Source organism: Colletotrichum higginsianum, chromosome 1, assembly GCF_001672515.1.
Source record: "Colletotrichum higginsianum IMI 349063 chromosome 1, whole genome shotgun sequence".
NCBI lineage: Eukaryota > Fungi > Ascomycota > Sordariomycetes > Glomerellales > Glomerellaceae > Colletotrichum > Colletotrichum higginsianum.
In genome coordinates, this window is record NC_030954.1 from 3,484,183 (window position 1) to 3,510,490 (window position 26,308).

The 26,308-nt window shown below is 55.8% G+C and overlaps 5 protein-coding genes across 5 annotated transcripts; 2 read left to right on the forward strand and 3 right to left on the reverse strand.

The window, feature by feature from the left end:
* Window positions 1-1,317: 1,317 nt before the first annotated feature.
* Window positions 1,318-3,714, reverse strand: CH63R_01044 (Transient receptor potential ion channel; the record flags this gene model as incomplete). The annotated part of the gene is made up of 3 exons (XM_018296019.1): window positions 1,318-1,667; window positions 1,735-3,309; window positions 3,393-3,714. 3 exons carry the CDS (start codon window positions 3,712-3,714, stop codon window positions 1,318-1,320), a joined length of 2,247 nt encoding a protein of 748 aa, XP_018164381.1.
* A 3,627-nt stretch (window positions 3,715-7,341) lies between these two features.
* CH63R_01045 (uncharacterized protein) lies at window positions 7,342-8,858 on the forward strand (the record flags this gene model as incomplete). Its single annotated transcript, XM_018296020.1, has 4 exons — window positions 7,342-7,799; window positions 8,000-8,219; window positions 8,268-8,528; window positions 8,802-8,858. 4 exons carry the CDS (start codon window positions 7,342-7,344, stop codon window positions 8,856-8,858), a joined length of 996 nt encoding a protein of 331 aa, XP_018164382.1.
* Window positions 8,859-10,406: 1,548 nt separating this feature from the next.
* CH63R_01046 (C2H2 finger domain-containing protein) lies at window positions 10,407-13,847 on the reverse strand (the record flags this gene model as incomplete). The annotated part of the gene is made up of 1 exon (XM_018296021.1): window positions 10,407-13,847. The coding sequence occupies one exon, from the start codon at window positions 13,845-13,847 to the stop codon at window positions 10,407-10,409; it is 3,441 nt and encodes a 1,146-aa protein (XP_018164383.1).
* Window positions 13,848-17,935: 4,088 nt separating this feature from the next.
* On the forward strand, window positions 17,936-18,668 carry CH63R_01047 (uncharacterized protein; the record flags this gene model as incomplete). The annotated part of the gene is made up of 3 exons (XM_018296022.1): window positions 17,936-18,012; window positions 18,102-18,245; window positions 18,323-18,668. The coding sequence occupies 3 exons, from the start codon at window positions 17,936-17,938 to the stop codon at window positions 18,666-18,668; spliced, it is 567 nt and encodes a 188-aa protein (XP_018164384.1).
* Window positions 18,669-20,322: 1,654 nt separating this feature from the next.
* On the reverse strand, window positions 20,323-21,661 carry CH63R_01048 (Fungal zn binuclear cluster domain containing protein; the record flags this gene model as incomplete). Its single annotated transcript, XM_018296023.1, has 3 exons — window positions 20,323-20,864; window positions 20,920-21,258; window positions 21,355-21,661. 3 exons carry the CDS (start codon window positions 21,659-21,661, stop codon window positions 20,323-20,325), a joined length of 1,188 nt encoding a protein of 395 aa, XP_018164385.1.
* Window positions 21,662-26,308: the final 4,647 nt, after the last annotated feature.

The window sequence follows — 26,308 nt, forward strand, 5'->3', positions numbered from 1 at the left end:
CAAGGTTGAGATGCAAATGTGTGGATGACGTTTAGTGGGGTGATGAGGGGCACGGGGGGCAGTGTTGGCACTGTGAATCATGCGGTGGCTAGGGTGTTTCCTTACAGTGCTTTTATTGACGTGTCTTACGAAGACACTGTGGGCAAGGTACCCCAAGAATGTCACTGAATTGCGAGCGACTAAACAACATCATGACCATGTATGTCCATGGGGCTTCTTCAACGAAGTGAAGCCAACTCTATCAAACGTTCTTCTACGGAGCATACTGACCGAAGAAACAGGAGACAAAACCGGCAGAAACAGACAGGGTGCATAATGCCAGTACTGCCGGCACCACTGCTGCTGCTGCTGCTGGAGTCGTGTCAGTCCCATCGCTCCCTATCCGCTGTCCAGTCCGCCGTGTCACGACGAGCCTCTTTTTGATGCGGCGAGGATATTGGCCATGAAACCTAGTCAGCCGGCTTGACCATCTGATCATCTGACCGACCACTTCTCAGGCAACACGCTTCACCCGTTGTCGTTGTTGCCAAAGCTCAATGTCATATTAATTTTGCGATGCATTTGTAGAAATATGTAACTGTTCCAAAGGCCGTTCCGCTGCTATGCACCAACCCCCCCTCTATCGAACACCCCGAAGAACACGACGGTAGGGGGGGGAACCGCCACTTGCAGTCGCACGTTCACATCTAATCCTCTCGGAATATGTACATGGTTATGTGTGATGTGGTGTATAAAGAGTGGCTACCTTGGCTTTCGCCCAACCTTCCCCCTCCCGTCCCGTCCAGGGGAAAGAAAGTGTACATCTATGTGAGAGACGAAAGAGAAATCAACGCAGCCGTCGGTATCATGACCATACTTTGCGAGAGGTAGGGGTAGGCATAGATGTTGGTTGATGTCTACAATAGAAGAATCTGAAGCGAGACTCAAGGGAAACAAATGTGGAAAAAACATGTATAAAAAAAAACACAAGGTGGCTTTTTATATTTATAGAATATAAGAATAAGAAATAAGGAAAATGATAAATATATAGGATATAAGAGTGGCCTTCCTTCTGGATCTCTGTGAAAGCTGCTGCTAATAAGAGAGATTCCACATGTCATACATTGCCCACACTTCCAAAGTTCATTGTCATTCAGAGGCCACGCCCCCCTGCCCGCCCACCTCGCGCCTCGTGTCGCATCGCTTTACGACAAAAAAAAAACAGCGCGGCGCGATGAAAGGAAAGAGGGGCGTTCCTCCTTCCCGTCCCTTTCTTCTTCTTTTGGTTTGGTTCATCTTTTTTTTTGTTGTAGTCTGTTGTTCTCTGCCGTCCCATGCTCAGTGATACACACCCCGGTACCCGCCGCCGCCGCCGTACCCGCCCGAGCTGTAGTCGCCGCCCACGTTGGGCAGTGTCGGCTTTCTGTCGGCGATGGGCGCGGCACCGAGCACGAGGTTCTCGTGGCTCGAGTTGGCGTTGTTGTACGGCGTGTTGGGCGCCAGGGGCCGGTAGGGAACGTTGCCCGCCGCGCCTATGTAGTGGTCCGGCGACTGGGACCGGTTGTCTCGCTTCTCCGGCACGCTGGACATGGAGAAGGTCGTGCCGTGTTCGGGGTCTTTGCGGTCCATCAGGAGGGAGTTGCGGGCGTCGAGAGGCGTCAGGGTGTCCATGTCGCGTTGCATCTTCTCTGCATAGGGGGGTCAGTGACGTGTTACGACAAAACTGGCTTGGACAGGGGTTGGGGGGAGACTTACCCATCTCCTTTCTGCGCTTGCGGTGGGGGTTCTCCTTGCAGCAGGCGTTGATGGCGTTCCACATGATCAGGAGGGCGAGGACGCCCGTCAGCGCAGACTGAACGGCGATCAGGACGACGCCCGTCACAGTCTGCGTGGTTTGAGCGATACCGAACTCCTCAACGAAGACGAGGATGCAGGCAACCGACAGCACGCGGACGACCTGGATGGTGATGTTGATAACGTTGCCCGACTTGCGCTCAAAGGGGCGGGCCCACAGGAGGAGACACAGCATGAGACCCTCGACGATGAGCTGAGCAGAGGTCTGGGCCATGCCGTGGCCGTCGCCGGCAGCGAGGATGCAGCCCTTGGCGAACATGTAGATGATGACAGGGACGAAGATCCACCAGTAATTCTTCTTGTACGACTCGTAGAACAGGCTGTACTTCATCCAGTTGTTCTTGTCGTCGTAGAGCCCGTTGACGTCGCCCTCGGCCTGCTTCAGCTTGCGCGCCGTGCTCCAGATCTTGTACGAGAAGAAGGCGAGGATGGCCGTGAAGATGCCCAGGCTGACGCCGGCGAGCACCTTGGCGGCCCACGAGTCGCCATTGGTGAACTGGAAGATGCAGTACAACACCCAGATGCCGTAGAGCAGCATGATGAGCGACGTGACGGCGCGCGCGATAGAGCCCCAGTAGTGCTCGCGGAAGCCCGAGAGCGCCTTGGGGAAGTTGCCAAAGAGGGCCCAGAACTCGAGGATGACCTTAACGAGGAGAATGCCGACGATGATGGCGGCGATGACGATGGCGACGATGAGGAGGACCGTCATAAAGGTGTTGGACTTGGGCACGCTGAGCGTGTTGACAAAGGCCGTGATGCCCTGGACCTGCTGCTTGATCGTCGAGATCGGGTCGTCCGAGTCGCTCGAAGTTCCATTGACGCTCGTCTCAATCTCTCTCAGCACGAGCGTGTTGAAGGCCTCCATGGCGCGCTTGGTCTTGAAAAGGGCGCTGCCGCCGTCAACGGTCGACCCGTCGGCAAGGATGAGAGTGCTGTTCTTGAGGATCTCGACGCTGTCCTTGGTAAGGTCGCCGCCTGTCATGCCGCGGAAATTGTCGATGGCGATCTGCATGTCGGTCCACGGAATAATGCCGGTCGAGAAGCCAAAGTTTTTGACGAAGCTGCTGTAGACGGGCGGGTAGCTGACCGAGAGCATGCCGTTCATGGCCATGCCCTGGAACCACCCAAAGACCTCGGTGAAGCTAGGGCTGACAGTGCCAGCGCCGCCCGTTCCGCTGCCGCTGAGGGCAGCACTGCCTCCAGCGAACGCCGAGCTGACGGCCGACACGCCAGTGGCCACAAGGGCGAGGCCGGCGACACCAGCGGCGATGTACGACACGGCGGCAACGTTGGCCGTCTTGCCGTTGGTGACCTGGGACGTAATGCAGGCCACTTCCTCGCCCGAGTCGAGCGCCTTCAGCTGCAGCTTGGCCTGGGCGGCGATGTCGGGAACAGCGAAGGCGATATCAGGGACCATGCTGGCATACTCATCGGGAATCAGCTGACTGCCACGGGCAGCGAAAGAACCGGCGGGCACTGTGGATGTGTTAGCATTGTGGTCCTTTTCCTCCTTCACCCCCATTCTTTTCATCCCGCTTGTCCATAGGACCGGCACGTACCAGGGCAAAGCTGCTCGACGTAGGTTGCTGATTCGCATGGGTTGAAGCTGTTGGAGTAAATGGCGGTGCCGTAAGCCGAGACGTCGAGGATTGCCGTAACGTTCTGGACCTTGGAGCTCGTTCCTGCTACATCGAAGATGACAGTCTTGTTGTCGTTGTTGTACTGGATATCAATCTTCTGGACGGTAATGGCGGTTTCGTTGCCGCACGTCGTAAAGCTGCTGGTCTTAAGAACGGAGTCGGCGAGGGTTCCGGTGGTGGCGAAGGCGGCGGCCAACGCCAACAGCCTCTTGGGGCCCCAGTTGGCCACAGCTCGCGTCATCGTGTTGTTGTGATGGTGATGATGATGATGGAAAATGGCGGTTGTAAGAATCGGTGTTGGCCGTTCTGTCGGGAATCGATGGCAGTTCCCGGAGCCGTGTAATGGAGGGGTATATCCAATGTCTATGCTTTTGAGCCTCTTCTGGCTTCTTTCTCCTGTACCCTGAACGAGTAATTCTATCCCTTTCCCGACGATGACCAGGTTGATACGATTTGATACAGAGATTGGCGAAAGAAATTTGCCGTGTTCGTCGGGGACCGGTTTGAATGCTTCCTTGGTAAGATGAATCGGGGTGATGGTATTGTAGTCGTCGTCGTCGTCGCGTCTGGGGGGGTATCTTGCGAGAGAGTCGTGGACCAAAGGAAACAAACAAGTAATGAAGAAATATTTCCAAAGTGGTAAGAGGCTAACAAGCAAGCACAGCTTTCTGCGGAAGAGTACGAAGACGAGAGAGGAGAGAGAAAGAGAGAGAGATGGGAGGGAAATAAAAAGAGGCCGAGGATCAACCTGGAAAGAAGTAGAAAGAGGGCCAGCGACGAGATGCCTTTGCAGAGCCCGCAGAGTGTCGTTGGGAAGAGCCTGGCCGAGGTCTCTTGTACGCCGTGTCAAGTGATGGTTCGACGGAAGAAGACTGAGAACCTATTGTGAGAGGCGGGCGTCGCCGTTTATGATGGACTGACAAAAGCGAAGAGTGAGATGAGAAAGAGTATGAGAGTGAGAGTGGAAGTCTAGTGGCCAAGCTAAGGAGAGAGAGTGTGAGTGTGTGAGAGTGTGTGTAAGAGAGACAGTGGCTGAAAACAGAGGCTAAAGACCACGGGCGGGTATATGAAACGAGCGGAAGGCGACGATGCTGAGAACGCAGGCCGGGTCAGGAGGTGTTGGTGGAGTGGGAGGAGGGAGGGAGGAGGGAGTAGAAACAAGACAAGAGGCAGAGAGAGACGGAGAAGGAAAAAAAAGGACGAAGACGACCGGGTCGAGAAGGGGAAGCGATTGGCGATGGATGGTTGGCGGGAGACGGGGACCCAAAGCCTGGAAGCGACCTCAGCGTCGTGTCTGTTCCCTCGGTCCACGTCTACGGGCTCCCCCATGGCCATGCAGGAAAAGGAACATGGACCCTGGGAGGGGTGTGTGTGGATGGTCTCCAGCGAGATTCTTCTGTCGAGTCTTGGTTGAGAGGACGGTTGTGAGCTTGTGAGAGGTCGACGGCCGTGTTGGAGCTCTGCGTATTGCGCATGGATACACCCCCGTCGCCTCCACTGGGGCGCGCAAGGTCGATTGGTCGATTGGAACCTCGTCCCTGACATGTTCCTTGCTGGCCTCGAAGCAATTCGGTCCAGGACCTTGCACCGGTTCATAAGTCCAGCACACTAATAGCTCAAGGGTTGGGCCGACCCACGCCGCGGCGCTGACGAACCGGGTCCTCGCTGGGTCTCTCTGGGGCGCGGCCGCGCCAGTCAAACGGCTCTTGTCACATTGCTGACGGTCTGCCAGACAGCAGGTAGTGAGTAGTCATGGCATGGCATGGCGCTATCTACTGGTATAGCCAGTCAGCCCGTCTGCCTACCCGTCCGACGGCGCAAGGAGCTTGGACGTTAGTGGCAGGCGACTACTGCACGGGAGAGGGGATGGATACGACGGACAGACCACCGACAGACAGATAGCCAGATAGACAGTCAGTCAGTCAGTCCAGTGCTGACGTGTGTGCATCAGTGCATCCGATCCGATGTTTTGACTACTTACCTTAGGTGCAGAAGTGCCGCATCAGAGGCGGGAAGTGAAAACAGATGGCGCAAGGTGAACGATACGCAAGGGTGGCAAGCAGGGCTCAGAGGCAGAAGAGTCAAAAACGGCCGACCCTCCTTGCCCCCACTCCCTCGTCAAAGCCCCCGGTTGGCACCCGTCCAGCCCGGTCGCGGTGTCTTGTGTGGTATCGCAGTCCAGAACGGTCCGTCGCCCGCGGAGTCCTTGCTGGCGGGAGGAAACAAGAGATTGGGGGTCTGGGATTTGAGCAAGGAAAAAATTGCTTGAGAGAGAGAGGAAGAGGCAAAAGCATCCATACTGTGACCTGCGATTAAATTACCGGTTGGCAAGGTAGAGGAAGCAACCTCGTCTCCAAATTTCAAGATTGAAGACCAAAGGCTTCATGCTATGCAGACGGTGATGCAAACCGTCCGTGTGCTGAAAGACCGTCTGAACCGTGGTTAACCTTACATAAAAGCCCGTGTTTGCCCATTTTTTTCTTCTTCGGGGTGGGGACTGAAACAATGCCTCGACTCGACGAAGGTGGACGACGACGACGACGACGTCGTCGTCTCGGCAATTCCGCGCTGGATCAGACAGAGAAATGTGCAGTGCGATGGATCTGGAATCATGGCAGGCACCCACCGTCTGTTGTGGTCTACACTACTACATACGCAGCGTTTGCTCATTGCTCTGTCTTCGTCAATCCGTCGCTCAACGGTATGTCAGTCAGTAATACGATACCTTTTCACCATCATCAGCAGTCGCCAACGTGCCCAAAGGCTTTAAAGAGACCATTCAGGGGCAAAATACGGTATAGATTACGGATACTTAGGTCATTTAGTGCACACACAGCTACGAATACTCACCATTACCAAAGCAAACGGTTCGCAGGGCACAAACTCTGCACCCACCCAGGCCGTAACCGCCCCCTGCATTGGCGTGTCAGGGGGGCGAGATCGACAGGGGATCCGGCTTAGCTTGAATGGCAGAGGCTAGAGCCCACGAACTCATTGGTTCCCGCCGTTTTGAAAAGAAGAAGAAAATGGCGGCGGCACCACGGACGCAAAAGGACAGGGAAACCCGCAACCCCCCCGGTCTTGTCTGAAACTGCGCCATCACGGAGAAGGAGGGAAGTGGGTAGGAAAGAGGCCAGGCCCTTGTCTACCAATAGCATTGTTCGTTAATGTCCCAAAAGCCCAAGAAGACGCCCAGAGTTGCCGGTCCTCTTGCCTGGGACGACGTCTTTGAAGACTCGAGGCGGGGAAGAGCAGGATGAATTCTCCAGTGTGGCCGTCAAAGACTGCAAATGCCAGTCGGTGGGTTCTCGATGGGTAGGTAGTAGAAGTAGTAGTAGCAGGTGTGCACTCACTACCAATACTCGCTCTGTGCAGAGTACGGAACACAGAGTACATGTATCCGTACATGTCCCATAACAGAGATTTGAAAGTCAACTGCCGCCCAGGCGCTACGGAAATTTCTTTGCCGCTGGCTGGCGTCTTCATCTTCCTCTTCAGGTGAATTCAATCTCGAGAGCCACACTTTCTCGACGGGGGTCAAGTCCGATTTTGGCTGGTAATTTGACTTGAACATGCCTCCCCCACCCCCCGCCGACCGTCGTCCAGAGTTGGCACCATCGATAGATAGTTGGATTCTCTATAAGATTAACAAGCCGGGTTTTAAAAATAACCATCCATCTTGTCTTGGTCTTCTTGAATCCCGAATACTTCACATGTCTCCACGTCACATTGCCTGAGCCCGCCCTATCCATCATCGCTACCCTACCAACGTCTCTCATCGTGTGGGATGCACAAGAATACAGGTAGAGAGAGATACGGATAGGTAGGTAGGTAGGTTGTTCGCATGCACTCGCACAGCCTCTGCACCATGCACCCAGATCCCTCCACCGCACGCCACACGCACGTCAACAAGACTTCGGATTCTCCACTCCTTTCCCACCCCATCTCCCGTGTCAACCGAACCCACTCCACGCACGGGAGGCCTGCCAAGCGGCACGAGACCATAGCCCAGAGTCCAAAGCTGGGCAGCACCATCGTCCGTGGCTGTTGGACTGCTGGAATCCAAGATCCGAGCATTCCAGCCTGCCCTACGCTTTCCACACTGCTGGGCCTTGCTGGGTTGCATAGACTTGTTCGATGGTCCATGCCACTTGCAAGTTGTCACAGACCCAAATCTGCCTCCATCTTGACGTCTCGCAGCGTTGGCAGTGACGCCGCCGTCTCGTTCCTTCTCGTCCCTCGCCCCGAGCACCTCCCTTCTGTGCGTTCTTGTTTTCTTTTGTGGCTCGGATGCAGAGCTGGACGCATCACCGTAACGACTCACGCGTCAGACCCCTACCGGACAAGACCCCCCCTTTTCTTTTTGGTCACTACCCTCTTGTCAGGCTCGGTCTCCTCCATTTTTTAGTGTGCGTGTGCGCCTTTTTAGCCATTGTCTTACTCATCTTCTCTGGTTGCTGTCAATAACAACATTATCGTCTTCTTTCCAGTCTTCCTCGCAAAACACTACCGAAACGCTCCCTTAGATCAACCCGACCCCCTCTCCCTGTCGTTTCGTCAGCCGGCGTCCTCGGACTTCCTCGGTGGGCGACATTTCTCCTTGACGGCAACCCCCTCCCGACTTGTCACCGCATGGTTGAATCGATCCCGGGAGGATCATCACCAGTCAACCAGCCCCCTCCTCTCATGCTACTGGAACTCGACCTCAGCTTCAATGTAACGCCCTCTGCTCCAGACTCCTGTGAGGTAGGATGACCTTCCTCAGGTGTCTAGCCCACTCCCTCGGTCTCACAGCTGGATTCCTTCGTTCGTATCCGTTTCTGCTCATCGAGAAACGAAACCGTAACGGACTCCCCTCTTTATGTGCGCAAGCCACCCCCGCCTCCTTTTCTGTCAAGCATCATGCCTCTCACATTCCTCGCGCCGGCTCCCGCAACCCCTCCTCCTCCTCCGTGCCGTGGCCGTGGCCGTGTTAGGAAGCCCGCCGCGGAGGAGCACGTTATCAACCATCAGCTATCGCAAGCGCCTCTCGATACTAGGAAACCCCATCCCAAAGTAAGCGATGCAAGTGTGTTAAGGCTTCATCCTGCCAGCTCAGTTCTTCAACCCTGCCTTTTCCATTTGATCCTCGCACGCCCGCCGGGGGATTATTTTCCTGCACTTGTCTCGTTTTTCTTTCTTCGAATTCCATCTTACTTGTTTTTCCATTCGTGACACTCCTGTGTTACCGCCTGTCTGACAACGCAACCCCCGCCTTTGCCCTTTCGCTCGACATTCCGCACTCGGTTCCCATCGCGATTCCCATGTCTTGAAATCACCTCCCAAAAGGACGAGGAGGGACGAAAGCCCCGATTCGTCATCGAGACACCGGCCTGGCGACATTGACAACCAACCCGGGCATCCTCCGTCACCTTCCCGTCCAACCACCACCGACTTGATACCTTGATAGAATAGATGAAATAACAACCCGACACCCCGGCGCCCCCCCTTTCCCATCTACCTCATGCAACAGCTCCATGCAAGGAGAGGGGATCAGGGTCCCGTACCGACAATCAGGCACAGAATCCAGAATGTCCTCCGTCCGTCCCAGGTCCCCATCGGAACGCAAATCCACTCCGAACTCTTACTGGCCATCCCAAGCCATCCCCATGATTCCACCGCAGACGAATGCGCAGCAAGACCGGGAAGCCCGTGGAAACAAACATCCAACACAGCCCAGCCCGCCCCGGGCGGCACGTCACAACACGGTATCTTCGTACCCCGTACAGCACAACTTTATGACGCCTGTTACTCGCTCTCCTATTTATCCCGTCGCCCAAAAGATGCCCCAAAGATATGAAGGCTTGACAAGTTTAGATACCATGATCCCCCCCACTCGAGGGGGGGGGGGCCTCGTATGAAGCGGATCCTCCCCCCCTTTTCTCCAATCTCTCCCCTTCTCCATCTGCGAGCCCAATATCCCAATATCCCCTCCCCTTCGAGGGGAAAGAAAAAAAACCACCGCCATTGCAACGCTTTTGCCTTGGAATAAACTGTGGGCTCGCGCTACCGCGTCCAGTTTTCCATTTTTGTTCCATCGATCGTACTCACCCGGACAGCTCGTTAACTACTCGGGAGCCAGACTGGCCTGGAGGAGAGATTGGACAGGGGTGTACGATAGGGGAACCACCAGCCACGCGAAATCACTACGCATGCACACGTCCAGATTCCAGTTTCGATCCCCCTCCTCTCCTTCTTTCTCCGGTCGCCGAGCATCGAGGACATCGAGATGAGACCCGATGCTAAAAATGCTTCTCTGGTGGATGCAGTAGGCTGGGTCCGGTAATCGTGTTAGGTGTTCTCTTGAATGTGTGTGTGCATGCACTGCCGCAAGGGACGGGGATGCCATCAGATACTACTTTGTCTATACGAACAACGGGGAATTTCTTCTTTTTCTCTCCTTCATTTGTATGGAGGAAACAAGATCTGGGAATCGCGCCAGGTCAGGTGTTGGCTTCACCCTTCTTGGGATTCCACCCACTCAATATATAGGCCATTGCGGACGATCGATCGGAAAGATAACCAAGGAAAAAGTCAACCCCTCCCTGTTGGTAAGATGCACCTAGCACTTGCACTCAAAACCCCAACATCGATATGTCTATCCACCAGAGGAACGAATACACATACACCGTTCAACCTGGACATTCGAAAACACTATTCACCTGGTCTGCATCGTCTTGCACACTATTTTCAGGGATGCCCTGTTTGCCCCGAGTCTGCAGTTGGCCGTAATATCGAGATATCGTCAAAAAAGAATCGATCCAGTCAAGATCATTTCATCCATGAGAGCCGAGACGAAATGTGGTATAAGCAAAAGGGGTATCTAAATACGCGCCAGGTCGAAGAGAAGAGTTGACCTCGCGAGAGATCGTGCATATATTGATTGCACGCCTCTTACTGAGGAGGCGGGTAGAAACCCGAACCCCTTTGAAGGGGCGAATGTGAGTAGGGCGATATCGACCCCTGGGAGGTGTACTGATGCTCATTGACGGCGCCTGGTTCCACAAGCCCATTATATCCCATCGACACGCCCATTGGATTGGGCTGGTGCAGCCCCAGAGCGTTGTGGTCCAGTGCGGGAAATGGTTCGGTATCTTGTGCCACCGACATGTACTGTTGTTGGGTTCCCATGTACGATGCGCCAGGAATTCCCATGTCGTTGGCTTTGTGATATTGCTGGGTGAATCCCTGAGCTCCTCCGTCGACGGGCAACACGCCCATCATGTTCTGGGCCATGGGCTGGCTGTTGTTCGGAAACTGCGAAGTATACATGTAGTCCTGGAACGGCGGGTTGCTCGCGACACCTGCATATCCAAACTGGTTTCCATCCTGATACGCTCCGTTGCTGCTGGGCATCATGGCCGGAGGTTGATATGATGACGGGTGTGTGAAAATGCGCATCTGGGAGGGTTCACTCTTGATGGTTGATTCATCCAAGGGTTCTAGTGCGCTGAAAGGGGCTCTAGGCGGAGGGTCCTGCACGGGACTGATTATGGTGTCTGGTTCCAGCTCTTTGGCTGCAACTAACCGGAGAATGGGCAGGCTCAAATGTTCCATGTGCTTGGCCAAGTGAACAGTCAACTTCTTCCACGTTGGGAACTGCTTGCCACAGAATCGGCAAGGCTCTTCCTGCGGCTTTTTAGATGTTTCGTGACGGCACTGTTCAACCCTCTGCCACGTCGGATCAACTGCGCCGGCTCGCTTGATGGCAGCTTTGGTCTTGTTCTTGGGCTCTATGAACTTGTGCTCACGCACAAGATGTTGTAGGAAATTGTCTCGGCGGTAGCACGTGTGCCGGCAGTCCTCGACATCGCATGTCCACCACTCGAGGTGGCGGTGGCCTTCATTCTCGTGGCGCACCCAGTCGGCTTTGCGCTTGAATATCTTGGGCTCGCGGCATCTATCCCAAGTGCAGGTGAAAGGCTGCACATCTTCGTGGACATGCTTTGTCCAGTCCGAAGGCTTTTTGGGTTTCTTCAAGGTGAAGCAAAGCTGGCACTCGAATTCGGCCGGGAGGGACTGTGTGGGCGGCATCGGTATGTCTCGAGGGAAGCTCTCTTTAGTAATGGCACCCTCGACGGGAGTCGAATCGCCGTCACCGGAATCAAACCCGGTGGACAGTGGGTCTAGATCTCGCACGTCTCCTCTGTGGTCGAGCAGCACGGGACGGCCGCCTCGCGCCGAACAGAAAGTCCCGCAAGAGCACGCTTGGCCGAGTCCGAGGTGCTTCACCTTGGCGTTGAGAAGACTCTTGTATCGAACGACCTGCTGGTGGGCGATGCGGTCAACCAAGTAGTTGTTGGTGGTTGCCAACTCCGGGTTCAGGCGGAGCACATGCTGCTGGAAACCCGCGAAGTTCGGAGAAACGCCTTCAATCAGCTTGCTGGACTCGGCGTTCAAGTCACCATCCTCGTAGAGTTCATCCTCTTCGTCGTCATCGTCGTCTAGGTCAACATTTGTTGAGTTTCCCTTCGCGAGGACGGCAACGGGAGGGCCGCCAGTCTTCCTCCACATGCCAACGAGGCTTGAGTGCGTTTCAGCCCCGCTGCTTTTCGGCAGGTCCGACTTGCTTCTGGGCCTTCGAAGGGTGTTCTTAACCTGAAGGCTGGCAAATGGGCTCAAGGGGCTCTTGGGTGATGTGACTGTTGTGCCGCCGATCGAGCCGTTGCGGGCATGAGTGGTTCCGATCGAGGCCACTCTGTTGCCCATTGAGACGAGCGCCGTGTTGATACTAGGCGTCTGTGTCTTGGGTTTGCTCCAACTGCCTGTGCGAGCAGTAGGCAGAAGGTGAGGCAGGCTCTCGCGTTTCTCGGGAGGCGGGGGTTCCGACTTGACATTCTCATCTCCATGGGTGCTGATGGACCGCTTTAGTCGGTGGGCACTCGGCCTGCGGACAAGACCACGCAAGTCCTTGAGGATGCTTGGCCGGCGCCCTCCCTCGCCTCGGCTGATGGACAGCTTCTTCAACAGATTTCCACTGGTGACGTTCTCCATGTCCATGTCGATAACACTGGGCAGGCTACGTCTACGCGTGCCCCATGTGGCCGCCTTGGAGACGATGGATTCGTTGTCGCACATTTGCCTGAACCGAGCAATCGCTGCTTGCGAAGACTCGGGCTGATATCTCTCTGCATCTGGTCCACTGATCGGGTGTACCATGGGCGAATCACCCCACACACGGTTGGAGCGCATAATGTGTAAATCTGTCGCCGTCATCTCGCCACCGCGGGCGGTGAAATACGTCTGACCAGGCTGGTAGCGATTCTCGGTTCGGTCGCCGAGACGGATGTACTCATCTTCAGCCATGGCCTCAGGGCTGGTGTGCAGGTTTGTATCTTGGTGCGGCGGCAGTGCGACGGGGGCACCGTGCAAGCTGCGAGACAGCCACTGATCAACTTCCTGATTCTTCTCCTCGATCTCACGGCGAGTCACCATTTCGTTCACACTGGCTATCTCGGTAACCGGCCTGTTACCCGGGTCCAGACCTTGCCGAGCGAACGACGAGCGTCGCGGTGACGGCATGGCGACAGCTGGTTCCTGAGAAGGAATCAAGTCACCCGCGAAGCTGATGTCACCGTGTGCCGGAGATGAGTTCTCGTCGTCAGGCGTGAAGGTACGCTCGATCGACTGTACGGGCTCTGCGGCATCCCTGCCCCACATGGACACAGTCACACGCGGGCTCTGGGCGGCCACCATTGCGGGAGATGGCACACCACTGTCTTCGCTCGAACGGCCGCTCCCGCTGGTGTTTGGCGTCAGCTGGGGAGCGGATTGTACGGCGAAGGTGGAGATGGGATGCGGCTGGAAGGGCTTCTGGAGTTCCTGAGGCGAAATGGAAGTAGGCATTCCGTCAGGTACAGACTTGGCAACCGTTCTCCTGTCGCGACCCGGCGAAGTGGTGTGAAGCGAGGCTTGGTCGGGGGTCAACGGATAGGTGTTGGCGTCCAGCTTTCTGCTACGCACTTGGGAGCCGTTAAAAGCCTGCGAGACGGTGGACTGGCCGAAGCTATCGGTACGGTTTGCAGGGTCCAGGAAGGAGGGCGTGCCATGCTCCGTCGTGCTAAAGCTGACGCCAAAGAAAGGGTCGAGCCCATCGTCGATGTCACTGTAATCGCTCGGCTGGTACTGACTGAAGTTGGAGATAGACTCTGCTGGTGTTTCGCCAAAGGAGGGCGAAACCGAGCTACCCTGGAACTGCGACGAGGGCGAGAGATGGTTCGGGCCAAAGGAGGTGATAGGCAGTCGCTGATTGCCGTTTGGCGGCGAGGGATTGTGGGGTTCGCCCGCTTGTCCATCGTGGAGCGAGGCAGGGGGCACGGCGTAAGTCGAAGCCATGGCGATGACAGGACGGACGTAAGCCGTTGGGAGGGTTCGGTTTAAGGTCTATCGAAAGAGTTGGCCTTTCTTGGTGCTGGTCAGACGACGAGGCGCCAAAGCTGAGATCGATTTACTCCCGAAAATCAAAAAGCGCCAGACTCTTTCATGTTCTAGCATGCGATGACCAAGCTGGAAGCGACAGGCTGGAGGGGGCGAAGGCGGGGGTGGAGGCTGGAGCGCGATCAGGCTGCGAGACAGAGTCTGCCACGAAGCCGTAGTTCCAAGAGTCACGTGGCCGTCTGGTGAAGGCAACGCGATATCAAATGACAAGGCTGCTTCCGCGAAGAGAGATGTGGTCGACGGCAGGCTAGGGAGAAGCCGCAAGAACAAGTGCTCCCAGGAGAACGGCGATTCAGCGGGTTGAAAGGCTGAGTTGGCCGTGCCTTTTGACCAGCGTGTATTCTAGGGCGCTGTCTCTGTTGGCTATCGGTACAGCGCAACGGACGGCTAGACAGTACAACAGGGGGAGGAAGATACAGTTGCTCGGGAGATGAGGGCGGCTCTGTTGAAAGATATGTGTTTGCTTGCGGTGTCTGGCGACCAGGCGGAGTCGTAGATGTTGTTCGTAGAGAAGGATGGCCAAGACGGAGACAGTGGGACGGGCGAGAAGGGGACTGGGGCCGCGAAAGCGGGATATGCGACTGACTATCCGCGATCTGGTTTTAAGAGAAGCTGGTGGCTCGCAGGGGCGCGCCAGGGGGCGTTATAGCAATAAAGGACAGGATACGGTAGACTCGATGAGCTCATGCAGAAACGGAAGAACGAGGCGGGAGTGAGAGAGAGAGCCTGCGGCAGTGGCATCGGTTGATTATGGCAGGGTCGCAAATGAGCCAACGATGAGGGGGTGTCGAGTGAGCGAGGAGAAGAGAGGAAGAGGTTCTTGGGATGACGAAGGGGGGGAGGGATGAATAGGCGTGGGCGGTTGCCAGTTGGGGGTGGGGATGAGATGCGCCCAGTGACAAGACAAGCGCGAGACAGGACGGGATTCAGTAGGGTACCTGGGTACCTAACTGCCTAGCTTTGAAGACGGTCGGTAAGGCAGTGTGGACAGCTAGCTCAGCTTTGCAGAGTTACTTAAGGGAGCGGAAGCCAAGCTTGGTGGACACCTGCGGCTGCGGGTGTATCTGGCCCAGGTTCAAGGTACCTACCTACCCGTACACTTGAAGGTAAAAGATAAGGGCCCCTCGCGTGCAAGTGAGACCGTGCCAGTCTCGGTACCTTTTTTTCTTTCGTTCTTTCTTTCCCGCTTGTGCGAATCAATCAGTTGGACCCGGGAGCTAAGGGCAGGCGGACTGTCTGCCTACCCTCTCTGCCCTAGTCATTCTTATTCGAGATTGTCGGGCCAGCCTGATTTCCAGTGTCTTGATGAGGCGAGTGGGCAGTGGTAACGACATCCCGGTAAGATGCGCCGCGCAGCCCACTGAAGCGGAAGCGGGAGTGCGCCGCCACAACGCACCTCGCTCTGTTTCATTTTCCTTGTATTTTCACCTTTACTCCGTCTCCCAATCTGCAGACAGACGGACAAACAGACGACATTGGTGGACAATGGAAAGGTCCACGGGAACAAGGTTCCTGACCTGTTGCTTGTCTGTCTTTATCTTTAGTTCAGACCACATTGTGTTCAGCCGAAACCTGTCGGAAACCATCGTGTCGCTCCCTGTCTTTTGCTCCTGAAGGCTCCTGAAGGCCATCGAGTCTACCTTTGCACCACTTTCGCGCAATATCAAGTGAAGGTGGGAAAACCCAATGCTATTTCACACGGTCTTGGAGTCGGCCGAACGTCCCAGTAGACACGTTTTTCTTTCCTCAACTCTCAAATTTCTCCTTCCCTTCCATCAAACACAGCGCGCCTGCCTGTGCTTGGACAATGTCCTCCATGTACTCTACTAGGTGGGGGTAGGTAGTATGCATGTAGCAGTGTACTTAGTGTTCCCTCCTCGCATCTGAGTCTGCCCCGCTCCTGTGGGTCTCTTCATGTAAATGTAAAGGTGAAGGAACGCCTATAACTGGACAACAAACGCACCTTCCACAGGCACACTCGCTCGTAGGGCGGAATGGGGGCAGGAGCGGGCCAACCAGGTGAAAGAGGACCTGAGACACCCGCCCACGCCAACGAGAAACCGAGGTATCGTCCTGATTCTTCCACTTGGGCGAGGCGTTCTCTGGCGTCGTCGTTGGGCGCATTTCCCTTCAGCCCCAGCAAGCCCCAGCACCCAGCACGCCGCCCCTCCCTTCCCCCAGGGCACTCCTGAGCGATCATGTCAATCCTGAGTCCCTCGCGGCATATGGATGGATTGGATACCAAACACACGTCTTGACATATCGTCAGGTTGTCCATACACATCGCCCCCTGAACCCGATCACAGCACATCCTCGTGCAGGTGCGGGCTCAATCTACCGTGTCTCCATGCTCCCGTCCTGGTCTCACTGTCATCTCGTGGCATCTTGGGCCAAGTCTCGAACCCAGCCACTGCCGCACCGCCTCGAGTTTGACATGACCAACGGCCGGCCTCGTTCGGATCAGCACCTGCTCACCGAGGAGGCAGGTTCACGTCCACCGCAGTCTTATACGCTACACTTCGTGCCAGTGTCGAAAGAACCTTGCGAATCATTCGTCAGACCAGCAGCCGCTTGATGTCATCAGGACAGCATGCGGTTCGACACGATCTTTGGGCCCAGCTACCAACATCTTGTGTGTCTGTCTGTTAGTGGGGAAGAGAGGAGACCAAACGCTAGGCACCAGCCTGAAGCCGATCGTCGCAAATACGGTTCCTTTTTTTCTTCCGGGCTGGCCATCCATGCCCGCTGTCTGGCAGGAAAACACTCAGCAATGGCCGCCATATCGCTCTCGCTTTCAAGAACAGAATCCATCCCCGCTTCGCGACGGGGCGCTTCGCGATTTCGGTGACTGGGGAAGCAATATTTCTTATGTGGGGTCTGGCACCATTGTGCACAGCCGCAGCCGCCATGACGGGGGCTTGAACTTCTCACCGTCGTCGGGGGACCCATGGGGGTATGGGCGAAGCGGACAAGCAGCGAGTGGTTGGCTGGGCGGTGCACCGCGCCGGCCGCTGGCTTGAAGCAAGCGGCGTCAGGGCTGCGCAGCGCCACAAACGACACCCTCGGAGTCGCACGTGGGCCGTCATCTTGAGCTGCTCCATGACAAGCCGGCATTTTGGTGCTCGCCAAGGGTTATTGGCATGCGATTATCGCAGACACTGTACCCGAGGATGTCTGCGATTTCTGACATGATGTTTTCGGTTTTGTTGTTTGTTATTTCCTTGGCTCCTCAGCTGTGCACGCACAAGGACGATCATCCCTCGATACAGGCTGCTTGTAAATGGTTGGCGAATGGGAACGGCATCGCCAACAATACCGAGTCCCCCGGCGGCTAGCACAGCTGGTAGTTGAGGGGGACTGTTGGCAACACAGGGCAGGCGCAGCTGCCGCAACGGTTGCGTCACAGCACCTAATATACCTACCTAGGTAGGTGTTGTCAGATGCACCATTCGGCCGGCATCTAACGAATAGTCTGCCAGACAGGCCAGTCCGGCATCAAGAGTAACCAAAGCTGAAGTCTGCCGACGATGCCGACGATGCGGCCGAGTCTGTTCACCGTTCACCGGCGGGAAGGTAGGATCTGGGCCAAGGGCATTTGACCAGAACGAAGCCGTCAAATGCGACGGCCATGCAGATAGAGATGGGGCCCGAATGCACTTCTTGGGACGGTCGGCTTATCTAATCTGATTGCACCTGATCCACCTCGAGCCAAGCATCGGTGGAGATGACCTGCCCAGAAACTCTAAACCTCCCTCCCCTCTCCGTCTATTCGGGCCGGGGATGGAGCCATCTCAGCCCTGCATACCGCCATCCGCGAACGCCTGACGACAACGTCCGCCGCACAGCTCTCGTCCGGGCCGTTGGCCCAAGTCGTGACTTGACCGAACATAATCTACGCTCCTTCAGATTGCACCGACTCAGCTGTCTGTGCTGTCGAACCCAAGACCCCAGACGACTTTTGCAGTACAGAGGCTCAACTCTCAACCATGTTCCAGGTTCGTACTCTCATCTCATTCGGGGAGTCTATCGGCGCGTTCCCGTTCCCGTTCCCGTTCCCGTTCCCGTGTGGCTGGCTGCCCGGTCATGGTCATCGGGTCCACAGCAAACCGAGGGCCGCGGGATGATGCTGTAGAACCCAACCCCCGCGCGCAGGCTTTTGTACCAACGGCGTATTGCCGTGCCCTTCTTGAGAGAGCCCACATCGCTCACCGGCGTTGTTTCGTCCCAGCCCAACCCCCAAGACCATCTACACCTGCGACTGCACCGGGCGCGATCGGTTATTTTGACCGCGGAGGAGTAAGTATGCCCCCGCTATCCTCCCCCCCCCTCCGTTCATCCATGACTTTGGGCCTTTACATCCTCCGCCCCCCCAGGCTCGTCGAGATCCGCGCCGCCCAGCGCACCTTTGAGGGCGCCTACATGCGGACGGCCCTTTCGCAGTTCTCCTTCGCCCTCATCATCCTCAAGATCTTCACCTCCGAGTTCTACGCCATCGGCGCCCTGTTCGCCGTCTACGGCGCCGCCGTCATGCTCGTCGCCATCTTCCGCCGCCACGAGGGCAACCGCCAGTTCTTTACGTCCCCCAAGGAGGACGAGCGCGGTGGCGTCTCCGTCGTCCGCAAGTTCCGCACCTCGGGCAACAGCGTCGCCCTGCTCACGGCCCTGAGCCTCGCCGCCTACGTCACGTTGCTGGTCCTCACGTGGCAACTGGTGCAGTAAGGGTGACGGCGGGCTGGGAGGCGGGGAGGCGATCCCTCTTTTACGGTTCATGGTGCCGAAGGAAAGCCCCTCCAGGTATGTCGACGGTCGCCGAACACCGTCGCCTGGGCAAACGATCCGTCTCAGCGGTCCATGAATGAGACACGACAGTGCACGTCGGATAGCAGATACGCGGACGCGCGCGCGCGCGCGACGGAGAGAAAAAGCAAGCGTTCATCGCAGAACTAGACTAGGTTGGGTTGACCGAAGCATGGGGCCGGACGACACTCACCAAACACACCTCGGCATCTCATGGTTGTCGTTTCCGTCGTAATCCTGGCGGGCGGTCGACGTCAAGTACCAGATTAGCAGAAGCAGGATCCGCGGGAATGCCTGAACGGCGCCGGTCATTCAGTATCTTGAGGAGCTTGTACAACGCACTCACATATACACACACTTGTATGTACGTACGTTTGTATATATATATATCGCCTAGCATACATTAAGGGCGGCCGTGTCTTTCGAGAAACGAGGCCCATGGTACATGTGAATGACAAAACTTTTTCTTAAAAAGGTGCAGCAGCTACAAGAAAAAGGGAATGGAAGAGGAAGTCAGATACAAAAAGAAGAAAGAAAATCAAGGGCAAGAGGCGTTTCATGGCCCTAGATGTTTTACAACCGTGCCGGCATGGGAACGAGATTCATACAGTGGTCGTAAAAGCAGAGCGACGAGAGGCGAAACAGGAAATCGGATATGGGGTATGTGTGGAACGGGTGGCTAACGGAAGTCCATCGAGTCGTGAGTGGTAGCGGTCGTGAAAAATCTCTCTCCGGTATGATATGTGTGTGCGCCTGGAGCTAAGAAGATGAAAATGCCGTGTCCCCCGCCCTGATTTCCCCGAACCGACCATATCCATACCACTGTCGGCTCTCCGATCGCAATACCTGACAGCCGTCCAAGCCATATATACACACAGACATAACTCCACTTGCTTCACCAATCCTTGCACCTGGCGCCCGTCGGCGGTCGCATGGTGTGAAGCCGAAGCCGGGCGCCACAGCGGCCCCCGCTCCCGTAGCGCGCCCTCCGTCGCGGCCCCACCTCCTCCCTCCCGCCAATGTTTGTGCACCTAAATTCGACGTCTCCTGGTGCCCACGTCGGTTTCCTGGTGGCTCCAACTCCGGTTTAGACGGCCCGGAGATGCGGCGTGTTGCGTAGTACGGATGCTGTCGCAGTTGAGCATGTTTCGGGTATCTGCGCTCCTCCGCTCCCCCTCTAAAGCGACCGTTTCAAGGTTGAGCAAGACATGTGCAAAAGAAGAACGGCTTCCGGGCTCTTTCCCCTTCAGGCATCTCCATCCACAGAGCATTAACTTGACGGCTGATGCGGGAACTCCTTGTCGCGGACCCCAGCTTGCCTCAATCCTTCAATAGTATCTGTCGCGGAAATGGAATACATGTGCATATATCGCGTCCGCTAATCAATGTCTCCTTCGTACTGTTTTTTTTTGTTATGATAAACTCTCCTTGCAAAAAAATCGTTACTCTGCTCTAGTTTCGCGTCTAACTTCACTGTCGAACTGAATGGTATCGCATCCAACGTAGATCTGGGGTATGTTCCAAATTGCAATGGTTTGGCGGTCAGGATGTAATGGCCGTCCGCAATTGGCGTCGACTAGTGTCCTTCGCTTTCCTCGTAAGTCCATCCCTCGTAGCCCTCGTGCGGTGTGGCATATGGGAAGGGTGGTGGGACCCAGGAGCTGTAACCAGAAGACGGAATCGCCCCTGCGGAGAGCGAAGCGTTGTGTGGTTCCATGTTCGGGAACTGCGTGGCTATATGCGTCGGGTATATGTCCTCTGACATTGCCGACGACTTCCTCCCGAGTTGCCGGTTCTGTTGCGTCATTATGAGGTTCTGGGGCGGTAAGGGCGTGCCTCTTGGGTAGGTCATGGAGCTCCCCGGAGCAAATGACGAGTATCCCATATCGCCAGGCCCGTTGGGGTCCGGGTTTCCCCAGTTGGCCAACGGAGGAGGTTGGGACGTGTACGGCGAAAAGGACGGTGTGGTTGGAGACTGTTCAGTGTGAGACTTCCATGTTTCGTTGTGTTCGTTTGGCTGTGTTGTAGAGCTGGGACTGACTTCTGGAGACATCCAAGCTACTGACTGGTTCGAAAACCCAAAGACACGGGAAGCCGAGGCCGTCACATCCGAGTACACTGCAAGTTCGCATATCAGCAACTTGGGGAGACTTTGACAAACGTCGAGACTTACTCGTAGCCTCAGGACCGAGGTTTTCAAAGGCGGATAGCTGTACAGGAGGCGGCGCCATACCTGAAGCGGGACTCCCGGCATCGGGATGGAAGTGGTGGCGTTGTGCTACGTCAGGGGACTGCCCAGCGACCATGGCAGGGGAAGACGACGCAGAAGTGACCTTGGACCCAGCCGGAGTCCGCGATGGCGCTCTATGGCGCGGATCGGTCGTCTGCGGCAGCGGCGGCTGATCCACGGGGAAGAAGCTGCACTCCTTCTTCAGCCTGATGCAATTGATGCACCGACTCTCGCCAAATGCGGGCGATGCTATGCAGCGGATCTTCCGTCGACGACAGTGTCCTTGACGGGTTCTCCATCAGCATCAAGTACACGTGAGTTGAGGGCCCCTTCCGAGAGGAAACATCAGAGAGCCGGGGCGGTAGGTGGTCTACTTACCACAAGCTACCGAAGTTCGGTGGTAGCCCAGCTTGTTTCTCTTCTTGTCGCCAGGTAGGCCAGACTGGTTTGGATCGGAAGCGTTGGCCTGTCGCGGTCTGACATTAGGCGTGGACATGGACCGTTTCAACTTCAGACTCGCCTGTGAGAAGGATTCTTTACGTTCCTTGAGGTTCCGGTCCTGGATCCCCGGGTCCATCAGTGATGGAACGGGGGCCGGCGCGCCATAGTCGGGCGCGTAACCAGGATGAGACACTTCCATTTCAGGGTCAGAAGAAGGCAGGGGCGGAGGGTACTGGTACGACATGGTCGAGATCGACTTTGCAAAGAGCAGCAAAGGCGGTGCTGGATCGACGGCTTCCGAGGCTCTCAACCAGCTTGGTGATGAAAGGCCAGGCACTCTGGTGCCATACAGCAGACGGACTGACGAACGAATGCAATGGGCGCGGAAAGTACCTAGAGAAACTGAAGATGCTGAGGAGGCTCGAGGAAGGAGGTTTTGTGGACTGACGCCCAGATACCGGTGACCTGTCAACAGGGCTGAAGTTGATTTCGGCTGGCGGTTAACGATGAATCGATGATTTGTATTGGCCCGACCTGGTCTTCGGATGGGGCGGACGATTAGGGCGCAACGCGTCTCAAGGCGCCCAAGAGATATCTTGACAGAAGATTCAGCAAGTGTTACTTGTGGAATGCAATAGATCGTGCGTGCCGTCGATGTTGTGCTAGGTGCAGTGAAGCGTGGATATAACCAATCCGGATACAGCACAAGGGCAGGTCAGGGACGGTCCAATAAAGACGAGTCACGCCAGTCCAGGCCAGCTGTGAGTGCGGCACTGGCCAGGATGGCTGGCGTACCAGAGTTGGGAAACTTTTGAGATTGACTGGCGTCAAAACTGGATCGACTTTCCGTTTCCCCCTCAAGGTCTTCCTATCCCCGCGGGCTGATCACTACCCAACTTTTAGGAAGAGGGCGAGAAGAAGTCCCAACAAGGGTAAAGGCAGATGCAGCTGGGGTTTTGTGGTTTCGAGTTTGCCACGATGCGATGTGATGCGGTGCGATGCGTGATGTGCAGACGCATCCAGGGCGAGCTGGTTTGGCTGAGGCTTAGATTTCCGGTACGTGACGATGCTCAACCAACGTGTGGTTGTGGTTGTTGCCGGGCTGGTGAAGATGTCGAGCCCAAAGTACCTAACTATCTAGTGGTAATATCGGGACCCGGCGAGGTCGTGGTCGGCGAAGAGAAAGAGTGAGAGACACAACCCTAAGTAGGTGGGTAGGTACCTTAGTACGGCTTGGAACAAGGCACCAAACCCCAGCAAAAACAACTACGGAAAGAGAAAGAGCGTAAGAGGGAGTGTGTGTGTGTGGAGAGAGAGAGAGAGAGAAAGGTGAGCTGTGATGGAATGGGAAGGGAAGTGAAGGGGAAGGGGGGTCTCTCCCAAGAAAAGAAAGCAAAGGCACGTACCGGACCTGGCAGTAACGGTGATGAAAGACACAGCGACTGACTTTTTTCTCTTCCTTCCTTTTTTGCCTCTCCAAATTTAGGAACTACGTTGGCAAGCGATTATACCAATCAAGTGTTCGTTCCTCTTTCTCCGTCATCCAGTTATGTGCTCGTATAACGATGGGTGAGGCATCGACGAGAGGTAACCCTGACCACGACTTTCGGGTTGATCGACGAGGCAAAAATGGTGCGAACGAACGAATCTGCAAGTTTTTGGTATGGAAGTCAGCAAGTCTCTTCTCGTTTTATTACGCTTGGCATTGGTCCTTGGTAGCCCTCACTCCCCCCCCCCCCCCCCCCCTCATACCCTCCCCCCCTGCTGCCCAAATTTCACCTCTTCTTGGGACATCAGAACATAAGCCCTGGAAATCTTTGGAAAGCCTTTTTCCAAGAGTTGTATTGTTGTCAATTTCCTGTCGTGGCTGGCAAGACCTGAGAGCACGAAGCCTTGGTCACAGAGGATAGGAAGAGTCCAAACGGGCCACAAGAGCGTTGTGATGGAAGACAACCCAGTAACGGGACCAATAACAGAGACAGTGAGAAGCGTTGATATGTCACGTACCTTGGGCGTCTGTCCGGCTGCCTTCAAATAATGCCCAACTAGGTGGTACTAACACACGGTTCCAAGAGAGAGAGAGAGAGAGAGTGGGAGAGAGAGAGTTATGGTCGGTAGCGAATGGAACTGCGGCAGACGGCTGTATCCTTCCAGCGAGCGCCACCCACCGGTTGGGAAATTTCAGCTTACTAGTCCAACGGACGTCGGGCGCTAGTATCAGCAGCGTAACGGCTGTTGAATGGCTGCTGGCTGGTTGTGTACTGGACGTGGGGGGCTGGCCAGCTCGTGTCTCGGACGACAGACAGTATGGATTTGATTCGTCCGTTCTTTTACCGCCTGTTGCTTTTCTTCGCGTCGTCGGGTCTCGGTGCAGAGAAACGGCGAGCAAGTGAGTTGGTTAAACAGTGAAGTGATGATGCCTTTGGAATACCCCTCAAGACGGACGGTTGTTCGAAGGCGTCGGATGTTCTGGACCCTCTCAGGCGTCTCGGGCCGAAGTCTAGTTGTCGTTGGACAGGTAGGTGGGTAGATGGGGGGCAAGTTTATAGAAAAGACCCACGGAAGATCTCAGCGGTGGCGAGGGATGCTCGCCTGGATCTTGTAGCTATTGGAGGATGGCCGACTGTTGGATTTATGCGAACGAGCCCGATCTTGTAGGCGTCTATTATGTAGAGTCGTCGAATGGGGACGCTCTGAATCACCTTGAGCTTCGGCTTCAAACCCGGCATCGAATGTTGCCCTGTCTTCTGTCTCTTGGGTTCGCCGTGCGATGAGAAGCACACAAAGCGCGGCAGGTCTCAACCAGAGTAGTCGAACCAAACTTTTGCAGAATCACAGTAGCTCAAGAAATAACAAGGGGGAAGATACAAAGAGGGGCGGCGGGAAGTCAGGCAATCGGATAGACGACGAGGAAATTGCAGAAACGGCTTCGAGGCACGACTGCCGAATCACGTCGTGCCAACCAAAAAAAATAAAAACAAAAATAAAAAACCCGCCTCCAAAAAGAAGAAGAAAAAGGCCCTGGTGGTCCCAAGAAAGATGGAAGAGGTACAGTGAGAAGAGTACGAGAGATGGACGAGAATGAGCTACTTGGGTCCCACGGGACGGGCCTGAAACTGCTTCTCGAGATGCGCTTGCTCCCAAGGGCCCTGCCGTCTGCCATCTCCCCTCATGGGCCTCTGACGAAGCCTTCTTTTTGCATCTGGTTGTGTGCCATGGTGGTTAATCGTGGTGATAAGCGCCGGGTATCGAGGAAGGCATGGAACCAGCAGGTGTTCTGTCTCTGGTCTTGCCCCTTGACACTCCCTTGCAAGATTCGCCGTCCGTGTGTTGCGCATCGGGGAGTCTCCCAAGGCCAGATGGCGAACCCTATGGAGGACTCTGAGCAGCAGGTGCTGCGTACCCGGCGTCTCATCTAAGACGGCGTGATTGACGATTGGCTGGGTGTTGTCACTGTCCCATCTCACCCCATCTCGCATGCCATTCCACCCCCGTCCCATCAAGACTGGGGTCAAGGTTGGAAAGGCTGGGCAGGCCAGGGTCGGTTGGAGGGGCGGGCAGCTCTCCAGATGCTAGATGCTAGAGCCTAGTCGTAGATGCCAGGGCCCAGCATTCAGTCAGTCAGTCAGTCAGTCAGTCAGTCTGCTGCAGAAAAACCAGGCAAAGGGGGCACCCGCACCCGCTCGTTGCGTCTCCCGAAGGCCGATATTGGCAGATACCGGGTTGGTGGATGAGACGACGCCCGGGCGGGGGGGGGACCGAACCGCTGGCGTTGTTGAGCAATTTTGTCTTTTCGTGTCGTTCAGTCGAACAGTCGGACAACCAGTCAGTCCTGCTCTGAGCGATGAGATAGGTACTGGCGATTCCTGGTGCCGACTCGCGAGCCGGGCCATGACCGCTTGCAGATGTATCCCGCTCGACTGAGCCTGTCAGCCATGTGGATCCTGGCGGGAGGTGCGCGTCCAAGCACTCCTGGCGTCTGGTCTATTTGGACATGGGACGAAGGATGTGGGAGCTGTCGTGCAGGCCCCCTGCCCATGCCTGCCGTGTCACTGTGTTGAGCAGCAGCCTGTCGCCACCTATTGCCTCTTATTGTGTGTGCGGTGTATCCGTACACGTGTAGTTCAGCATTGATTCTTGCGGAGACTAGCGCGCCTTCGACACACATTGAGATTGCTGTGCTGTAACAGCATAGCGTGAACGGCGCAGCATGTAAGTGCGGTGACCCTGCCCATGCTTCTCGAGCGGACGCTCAGAGGGGGCTGAACCGAGTGTCGAAAGATGGTTAAGCTTGCGTAGCATGTTCGTATGCGGCTCTGACTTCTGCCCCAGAAATCCATCCGGACCCTGGCAGGGCTGTGATGCGTCTGCCACTATTCTGGGTGAGAGGCTATATGTGCTGGAGTATCGTCCGTTACCTGCCCGTTGCACACATAGCTGGAACTGGCTCTGCCCAGGCTCGATCTAAGTCGAGGTGTGAAAGATAGGTTTACCGATGGCGGGTTGTAACCCTGCCACGTTCGAGGCCCTTGCGTCCCCTCCCCCCCTCCGAAAAAAGACCCCCGCTCCCATTGATTGTAAGGAGCTCCGAGGGAGGTCGACAAGTCGCCTGTTCCTGTTCTGGCTGTTAACGATCGCCAAGTGTTGTTGTTGTCGTTGATGTCGTCGAGGGGAGCGAGCAGCTTAACAAATCTGACCTAGCATGACTGGTCTGGGCCTTTCAGTTTCCTAAAGAGTGGGTTGTAATTGACAGGTAATGTCGCGTCGGGCTCATCATGGCCGATGGGTTCAACGACCCTTTCATCTCGCTTTTTTGACTCTTCAATGCACGCTTTGGGTTTGCTGGAGCCCCCGTCTCATGTGCCTACTGTAAATAAGTAGACTCGCCGCA